This window comes from Brassica rapa, chromosome A02, assembly GCF_000309985.2.
Source record: "Brassica rapa cultivar Chiifu-401-42 chromosome A02, CAAS_Brap_v3.01, whole genome shotgun sequence".
NCBI lineage: Eukaryota > Viridiplantae > Streptophyta > Magnoliopsida > Brassicales > Brassicaceae > Brassica > Brassica rapa.
Window position 1 is genome coordinate 21140234 of NC_024796.2, and position 9433 is coordinate 21149666.

The 9433-nt window shown below is 32.4% G+C and overlaps 2 protein-coding genes across 2 annotated transcripts; both read left to right on the plus strand.

The window, feature by feature from the left end:
- Positions 1-4201, plus strand: LOC103848854 (acid phosphatase 1). The gene is made up of 3 exons (XM_009125680.3): positions 1-2833; positions 3389-3598; positions 3789-4201. The coding sequence occupies exons 1-3, from the start codon at positions 2400-2402 to the stop codon at positions 3964-3966; spliced, it is 822 nt and encodes a 273-aa protein (XP_009123928.2). The 5' UTR covers positions 1-2399; the 3' UTR covers positions 3967-4201.
- Positions 4202-6926: 2725 nt separating this feature from the next.
- LOC103848855 (cellulose synthase A catalytic subunit 4 [UDP-forming]) lies at positions 6927-8886 on the plus strand. The gene is made up of 5 exons (XM_009125681.3): positions 6927-7621; positions 7719-7911; positions 7997-8113; positions 8324-8393; positions 8489-8886. The coding sequence occupies exons 2-5, from the start codon at positions 7765-7767 to the stop codon at positions 8722-8724; spliced, it is 570 nt and encodes a 189-aa protein (XP_009123929.1). The 5' UTR covers positions 6927-7621; positions 7719-7764; the 3' UTR covers positions 8725-8886.
- The last annotated feature ends 547 nt before the right edge of the window (positions 8887-9433 follow it).

Below are 9433 nucleotides of genomic sequence, written 5' to 3' on the forward strand. Positions count from 1 at the left end.
GGGGACCGCTTAGCGGAGCTGATGTCCTTTGCCGGCTTGTCGTACCAAATCTTCTATTTTATAAGTTTTGCGTGGATGGATGCAATCCATCTCTTACATTTTTGATAACTTTGAACAGAAAGTTGAAAAACAGTAGTTCAAGAAAAGCATTCTTGTCGCCTATATAAAGTATGTGAATCCAGACTGATCAAGAACTGAATGACTTGTCAAGAATTTTATCTTGTACAAACTAATTAATCTCTCGATGAAGGAGGATCATATTAAATAGAAAAATAAATAAATGAGAACGTGTGAGATATTGTAATAATGAGAACAAATAAAAGGGTTAGGTCAACAATTACACATGAATTCTACAGCTATTTACAAACTTGATTTCAGTGATTAGCTTAATTAAGGACGTGTAAGATATACCTATGAGACTTGTTCAGCATACACAAAAAGCTTGTGCAGATGTTCGCCTTAATCTGTTCGAAAAAGATTAAGATATATAAAGATTGTTGTGATAAAAAACTACTATCAACGAATATTCAATCCGACTATCAGCATGACCATACTCGATCAAATATGCTACACTATATTACAACTTGGAAAAAAATACCACGTATGTGCCAGTTCAGTTGGTTAAGCGCAAGTGTCGGTGTTCTTGTATTCTTGGGTTCAGTGCACCGTGGGAAGGATGCTTTGCGCCATAATTAGTATTAGCGCCGCCGAGTCCCAAACCTGGGAAGATTATTTGGCCAAAGGTCCGGACAGCTCCTGGTTATTAAAAAAAAACTTTTGAAAAAACATGGATAAGAAATCAAATAGTGTAAAATGAAAAGTTACATACCAATTATAACTATATCCGACACGACTGCACGTGTGAGGATTAGGCTTTTAGCAATATAGACTCGTTTATACAACCAAAATATGGTTAAACAATAGTTGGTTTTATTGGTTGTTCTGTTCTGGTTATATAGACCCCTTCATGTTTGAATAATGTAATAGGTGTTTGTTCGTGTAAAAAAGAATAAGACAATCAACGTATACTGTAGGTAAATTTAGCACTAGATGTTCTCCGAACCCTTTTCATCGATCTTCTTGACATATTAAGAGACTTCAACGCATTTATACCGAGTACGGTGTAGTTTTAAATTAGGATAACATAAAACTGTATAACTAGAAATCTATTACAATTTTTTTAAAGAAAATTTGTGAAGACAATTTTAAAATTTTGAAAAGAAAATGTAGAGTGTAACACGTCTTTCATAAAAGTTCAACGTAATAATCATTCGATCTGTAAACTTCACAACATAAAATTCCAAATTAGACACCAGGATCATTAACAAATCTTCTAGTGCAAAATAATAGTTCATCATGTGAACTTGTTTTGAATACTATTAATTAATATATTAAAAGATGCATATAGTTCTTCTCAGATCATGACAGCACTAATCACGATTTAAATCTAAATGGTTCCAGCTTGTATCAAATTATTTAAAAACAGCCCTTTCTCAAAAAAAAAAAAAAATCAAACAACATACTACGATAAAAATGTGGGACCAAGTACGTATAATGGTGAGACATTTACTTATAATGGTCATGGACCTCATGCTCTACAACTTTGGTCGGTTTATTATCTGTATAGGTATGCTCATTTTTCGTCTGTTTGCAACTTACATACGTACCATCGGATTTATATCCCGATTACGATACAACAGCAGTGCGAATATTGCGTTTTGTGTTCGGAGTTCGGATCAGTTGATTACGTATAGGTGCAACCTTTTCGATTATATCCTGAAAATATATTAGTAAGAACACATTTATTCAGACGACCACGACGTTGATTATATTAAATTGCATGAGCTGGAATAGATGTTTTTCACTTTATTTTCTTCAAGTTGCCTATTTCACATCAAGACATGGTGCCCACTTTCCTTCCACTAATATTATATGTATAGCGATTATATTATCTATGTAAAAATGTTCTGTCGTTTACATTCATCCCAAAAAATAATTTAATGTATATGATCACATCAACATGATAAATTTAATCTGTAAGACTGTAGATATTGAACAACACTTGGACACAAAATGTATAACTATAATGTATTCTAACTCTTTCTTTTGTTTTTATTGATAAAATGAAACTGACTCGAATATACACAAACTGACATAGTGTAACGAAAAGTTAAAATCATCTTTACATAAGAAAATTAAGTAAGAAGTTCGATTTGAAAATGTCACGGTAACATCATTTAAGACAAATCAGTGCTAAATCTAAAAACAATTATCAACTTCTTTTTTTCTTGTAATGTTGACATCTATACTTCTACATCTATTTATACACATTACCATATTACAGAGAGATCTCCAAACACAAGTAATCTTCTTCATCTTTCGATTCCATCATCGACAGTATGGCTAGATCCTTGGTGCTCTCGCTAACACTCGCATTCCTTTTCATCGGAATGGTCTCAGCTCGTGACTGGAACATCCTAAACCAGTTCAAAGGACTCAAGTCTACCAAAACCACCACCAGCCAAAAGGGGGTCGCCACACTGAAAGATCCAAACCTAACCGGATACTGCGAGAGCTGGAGAATCAACGTGGAGCTTCACAACATCAGAGACTTCACGGTGGTGCCACAGGAGTGCGTGTGGTTTGTCCAAAAGTACATGACATCATCTCAGTACGAGGATGACGTGGAGAGAGCCGTTGATGAAGCTATCCTCTACCTCGGAAAAACTTGTTGCGAGAAGAAGAAATGTGATGGCATGGATGCTTGGATCTTTGACATTGATGACACTCTTCTCTCCACCATTCCTTACCACAAGAGCAACGGCTGCTTCGGGTAAGAAATTGAGTTAACCATGTTGATTAGGTTTGGTTCGAATTATCACAATTTTAGTTTTTTTTGGTGGAGATAATGATTTTTATTTTTAATATTTTTACATTTATATAATACTTCCTCTGTTTCTTGAAGTTATATATTCTAGATTTTTCACATATCTTAATAAAACACATTAAATTTGTATAGTTTTTTTTATGTTTATTTTTTTCCATAATTTTAAGCCAATAAAAATTTAACTAGTGCAATTAAGTTTTTTTTTGAAATTTGCAATTAGTTAATAAAACATGCATTGAAAATATAAAAGATGGATCTTTTTGAAACAAATTTGTTTTCTAGAATATGTAATTTTAAGGAACGGAGGGAGTATTAGTTAAATATCAGTAATTTATATTTAACCCATATATATATATATATATTTTTTCTCAGCTCGGTTACATTAATTTTGTCTTAAATTTGGTTGGTTTCCAGTGAAAAGTAATATGAGTTAGTTACAATATATTAGCTTCATATAAATAATTACATTTTGGGATTATAATTTACATTGATTTGAATCAGTGGTGAGCAACTAAACACGACCAAGTTTGAGGAATGGCAAAGTTGGGGAAAGGCACCAGCGGTTCCAAACATGGTGAAGCTGTTCCATGAAATCAGAGAGAGAGGTTTCAAGATCTTTTTGGTTTCTTCTCGCAAAGAGTACCTCAGGTCCGCCACCGTCGAGAACCTTATTGAAGCCGGTTACCACGGCTGGTCTAACCTCCTCCTCAGGTATATATTGTTCCTCTGTTCCTTCGAGTCTCAAGTCTCAACAGTTGTCTTAGAACAACACTAGTACAAACCACTAGCTAGGTTATATGTCCTAATCCATATAAATATATGAGCAACCAACATTTTGAGCTCTCTAAAGTATTATAGTTTGATCTGGATATAATAAAATTGTCAAACCTAAAAATTGCAGGGGAGAAGAGGAAGAGAAGAAGAGTGTGACCCAATACAAGGCAGATGTAAGGACATGGCTTACAAGTCTTGGATACAAAGTTTGGGGAGTTATGGGTGCACAATGGAACAGCTTCGCAGGCTGTCCAGTTCCCAAGAGAACCTTCAAGCTCCCTAACTCCATCTACTATATCGCTTGATCAAATCATATATTACTGATCTAACCAAATAAAATAGGATCAGAGTTTCAGATCTGATTCTTGAGTCGTTTGATGGTATCATCTTTTTGTTTTCCCATTTCTGGTTATTATAACCAACTCTTTTTTTTTTGTGCACCTGGTTTATGTAACCAACTCAAATGCTTATGAGGAGTGATATATGAACCATGATCATCTTTGTTTCTGTTGAATTCACTGTTTATTTTTTGTATTACCATTTTGGACCTTTGTGAAATTGACTTTGGGCTTTTGTTGAATAAATCCTCCCTCTCTCTATTATCATCTAATAGAGAGATTGAATAAAACTTGGGTTCACCCCCTATGGTAAACTCTTAAATTCACTTCAACTCTCTACACCAATTAAAATACCATGTAGTATTAGTTAAAAAGAAAATAAAATTAAAGAAAAAAAACAAAGAAAATATGTGAAAAAATATAAAAGACGTCGTTGTCAAAGAAGAGAACGTGATCTCTATTGCCTCTACCTCTTTCTTCTTCATCCTCACAGAGAAGATATGAAGCTTTATTTGTCAAGTTTAAGTTTCCAATTCTGTGCTTTCAAATCTAATTTCGACTTTATCTTCTCGAAATCCAATCAAATCATGTTCTCTTATGAGATAGATAAACAATAATCTGCATCAATTTCTAAACCCTAAATCTTAAACCTAAATCGTAAACTCTAAACTTTATTTAAATGTATTAGGTTTGGGTTTAGAGTTTACAATTGAGTTTGAGTTTAGGGTTTACAGTTTGGTTCGGGTTTGGGTTTGGGTTTATGGTTTAGGGTTTGAGTTTAGGGTATAGAATTTGGATTTAAGGTATAGAATTGTATTTGAAAGCACATAATAAGAGACTCAAAGCTTGACAAATGAAGCTTCATATCTTTTATGCGTGGATGAAGAAGAAGAAGCCGACGTCTTTTATTTTTTCAATTGTTTTTCTTTTTTTTTTTCTAATTTTGTTTTGAGAAATTCTTGGGTTCACCCCCTAGGGTGAACCTCTAGATTCACCAACCAATAATGTTTGAGTATTTGATATTTGATATCTTTTAAAAAAGGAAACAAAATTGAATTTCCAAATAAGATTATATTTTTCAAATAAAACAATAAAAATACATAAAAATAGTTACAAAATAAAAATAAATAAATATTGTTAAACCTTTAGCAAAATACTAAATCCAATACCCTAAATCCTAAACTCCAAACCCTAAATTATAAACCTTAAATCTTGGATAAACCGTAAACCATTAGAAAATTTTAAACCCTAAATCTTATATTAAAAACTAAATCTTAATAACACTAAACCCTAAACCCTAATCACTAAACTCTAAACCCTTGGATAAACTCTGAACCCTTGGATAAACCCTGAACCCTTGAATAAATCATAAACTCTAAATCAAAAATATTTAAAATTAAACCCTAGAGTTTATGATTTATCCAAGGGTTCAGAGTTTACCCAAGGGTTTAGAGTTTAGTGATTAGGATTTAGGGTTTAGTGTTATTAAAATTTAGTTTTTAATGTATGATTTACGGTTTAAGATTTTTCAACGTTTAGAGTTTATCCAAAGTTTAAGGTTTAACGTTTAGGGTTTAGGATTTAGGGTATAGGGTTTAGGATTTAGGATATAGGGTTTAATTTTAAATATAATCTAATTTGGAAATTCAATTTTGTTTCCTTTTTTGCTGAAAACTTAACAATATTAATTAATTTATTTTTTGTAACTTTTTTTATGTATTTTATTTTAAAAATATAATCTAATTTGGAAATTCAATTTTGTTTCCTTTTTTAAAAGATATCAAATATCAAATACTCAAACACTATTGGTTGGTGAACCTAGAGGTTCACCCTCGGGGGTGAACCCAAGTATTTCTCTTTTGTTTTTACTTAATCCTGCATGATATTTTAAGACTTATTCTTAGGTCCACTCCCTAGGGGATTCTTTTATTTTATATTCACTATACACTAAAACATTCAAGCGTTTAGGGTTTTTGTATTTTTTATTTAGAGTTTAGGATTTATCCAAGGGTTTAGGGTTTACCCAAGGGTTTAGGGTTTACCCAAGGGTTTAGGATTTACCCAAGGGTTTAGGATTTACCCAAGGGTTTAGGGTTTATCCAAGGGTTTAGGGTTTAGGATTTAGGGTTTAGGGATTAGGATTTAGGGTTTAGTATTTTGTTGAGAACATTAAAAATATTTTTTTTTTAATTCTTTTTTCTGTAACTATTATCTTTTTTTTATTTTTAAAACATAATATAATTTGAGAATATTTTGTTTCCTTTTTTAAAAGATATCGAATTTGAAATAATGAAATCCTATTGGTTGGTGAACCTAGAGGTTCACCCTAAGGAGTGAACCCAAGAATGACTCATATTTTAAGACTTATTCTTAGGTCCACCCCCTAGGGTGAACCTCTAGGTTCACCAACCAATAGAATTGTTTTATTTTATATTCGATATCTTTTAAAAAAAGAAACAAAATATTGTCAAATTATATTATGTTTTTAAAATTAAAAGATAAAAAAAAATAGTAATAATTACAAAAAAAAATCCCTAAACCCTTAATCATAAACATTAAAAATAAACCCTACATCATCAGCATAACATTAAACCCTAAATTCTAATCCCTAAACCCTTAATCATAAACCCTAAACCCTTGGATAAACCCTAAACTCTAGGATAAATCCTAAACTCTAGGATAAATCCTAAACTCTAGGATAAATCTTAAACTCTAAATCAAAATCACTATACACTAAAACATTCAAGCGTTTAGGGTTTAGTGTTTTAGTGTTTTTTATTTAGAGTTTAGGATTTATCCAAAGGTTTAGGGTTTACCCAAGGGTTTAGGGTTTACCCAAGGGTTTAGGGTTTAGGATTTAGGGTTTAGGGATTAGGATTTAGGGATTAGGATTTAGTGTTTAGTGTTTTGTTTTTTGTTGAGAACATTAAAAATATTTTTTTTTAATTCTTTTTTCTGTAATTATTATCTTTTTTTACTTTTTTATTTTAAAACATAATATAATTTGAGAATATTTTGTTTCCTTTTTTAAAAGATATCAAATTTGAAATAATGAAATCCTATTGGTTGGTGAACCTCGGTTCACCCTAGGGGGTGAACCCAAGAATGACTCATATTTTAATTGGTTTAGAAAGTTGAGGTGAATTAGAGAATTCACTACAGGGGGTGAACCCAAGTCTTGTCCATTCAAGAATGATTCCGTGAATTTCAGATACCAAGTATTCAGCAAGACAAAAAAAAAGTAGTTAGCAAGACTTGAGCTAGAAACATAATAACTTGAAAGCTAAGCTAAGTTATACAAACTCTAAAGAATTAAGAGGAAGAAGAAGTTGGAATCTCAAACAAAACAAAAATATATATATAAAATAAACTCTAACTAAACTGAAGTGTCTCCTTCCACCAAATATTTTGCTGTCTCTTGAAGCTTTCGTATGACACAAACCTCACCTTACAGTTTGGTACAACCTTAGTTTCCTCCACAGCAATTTCTAAGAATTGCCTTATCTTACCGGCAAGTATCAAAACACATAGTCTCATACATTCCTCTATCTCTCCTGCTCTGCTTTCGAGCTTAGCTTGCGTCACCATGGAACCAAACACCATGACCAGCTTCGACGATAAGGTAATAAGAGTAACAAATATGGACACTTGTTTCCTGCGTTTTATTCTTTCATATGGGTTTGCGTAGAAACCTCAAAATAACTTTTTTGCTGATGCAGCATCGTCATTCCTCCTTCTCGTCAAAGATCTGTAGAATCTGTAGCTATGAGGTCAAAGACGGGGACAATGGCCAGACATTCGTGGCGTGCCACGTGTGTGCATTCCTCGTTTGCAAACCTTGTTATGAGTGCGAGCGTCGCAACGGTGAAAATTGTTGCCCTCAATGCAACACTCCCTACAAACCCAACAAAGGTAAACTTAACTAGACCTCTGTTTTGGTCTAACAAATCCTTACCTAACTTGCCACTTACGTTTGTTATTTATTTTTTTTTAAAAGGCTCTCCAAGAAGATGAAGACGAAGAAAACAATGGTCCGGTTGATTCAGATGGTGAATTGGATATCAAGAATCGAAAGGATGCTTCCTCCATTCACCAGAATTTTGCCTATGGATCGGTAACTTATGACTGTTCGATGTTTAGTCTTCATTAACTATCTTCTTTTTTTTTTTTGAAAAATGTTAAATTTGATTCAAAAGAAAAGACAATGCTACTTGTTTATGACTCTTTCCAAACATAAAATAAAATATAGGATCTCCTCTACTTGGTCATTGGCTGTCTTCCCCCATCTCGAATCAAGATTCTGAATATTTTCTGGCTATTGTAGGAAAATGGAGACTACAATAGTAAGCAGCAACGACGTCAAAATGGCCGAGCCTTTTCTTCCACCGGAAGTGGTATACATACACATATATATTATTCGTCATTTATGCATACATATAAAACTAAGAGAAAAAATTTGAGACTAGCTTCTGTGTGATTTGATTTGAAGTGCTGGGGAAAACGATCGACAACGGAAGCAATTTTCTATCTGGAAGACATCGAAGAAGGCTCGAAGGGTACGAGCACGATAAATCGTCTCTCATGTCGCAGAAAAACTTCGAGAAGAGATTTGGGATGTCCCCTGTGTTCATTGCATGGACGTTGATGGAAAAGCGAGGGTTACCAGAGGCGACGAACACGAGTTCACTGATCAAAGAAGCGATATATGTCATTAGCTGTGGATAGGAAGAGAAGACTGAATGGGGCAAAGATATCGGATGGATCTAGGATCAGTGACAGAAGATTTTAGATAGTTTTTATTATATTTTCTGGGGTTTTTTTATACATATATAATGGGGTTTTTAGTAATTAAACCCCTCAACTAAAAATGAATCGTAAGAAAAACCCTCAACTAAAAATCTGTGAAATAAACCCTCAACTTTAGTTCCGTTAACATATGTTACCCTCCGTCTAAAAAACCGTGACGGAGGGTGACATATGTTAACGGTTTATAAGTTGAGGGTTTATAATGTTGAAAACTTAGTTGAGGGTTTTTTTTACGATTCAAAAATAATTGAGGGTTTTTATCACTAAAAGTCATTAAAGGGTTTTTAAGTTATTTATTATCCATTTATACATTGTTTTAGATTGATTTGTAAGCATTTAAAACTAATTTATATTTTTAATACATTAATCTATTATAAAATTAATTTATACATCTTAAATTAATAATTTTCAACACGATTTACAACTTATTATAACTTCAAAATATTAAATTATTTGATATTTGGCAATAGTGATATAAAAAAAAATTGTATGTTTATATCGTCATTTTCAAATATAAAATAATTGAAAGTTTCTAAGTTATATTAAGTCTTAAGTAGTGTTGAGGATAATTCATCCATGAAGTCAATCTTTCTATTTGGAGTATGACGTACTTTTTCTTATTTTCATG

Excerpts from the sequence above, each read along its gene's own strand:
- LOC103848854 (XM_009125680.3), top strand. The coding sequence starts at position 2,400 with ATGGCTAGATCCTTGGTGCTCTCGCTAACACTCGCATTCCTTTTCATC. Across the intron at positions 2,834-3,388 it reads AAGAGCAACGGCTGCTTCGG|TGGTGAGCAACTAAACACGA; the intron begins GTAAGAAATTGA and ends GATTTGAATCAG. Across the intron at positions 3,599-3,788 it reads TGGTCTAACCTCCTCCTCAG|GGGAGAAGAGGAAGAGAAGA; the intron begins GTATATATTGTT and ends TAAAAATTGCAG.
- LOC103848855 (XM_009125681.3), top strand. The coding sequence starts at position 7,765 with ATGAGGTCAAAGACGGGGACAATGGCCAGACATTCGTGGCGTGCCACG. Across the intron at positions 7,912-7,996 it reads TCCCTACAAACCCAACAAAG|GCTCTCCAAGAAGATGAAGA; the intron begins GTAAACTTAACT and ends TTTTTTTAAAAG. Across the intron at positions 8,114-8,323 it reads AGAATTTTGCCTATGGATCG|GAAAATGGAGACTACAATAG; the intron begins GTAACTTATGAC and ends TGGCTATTGTAG.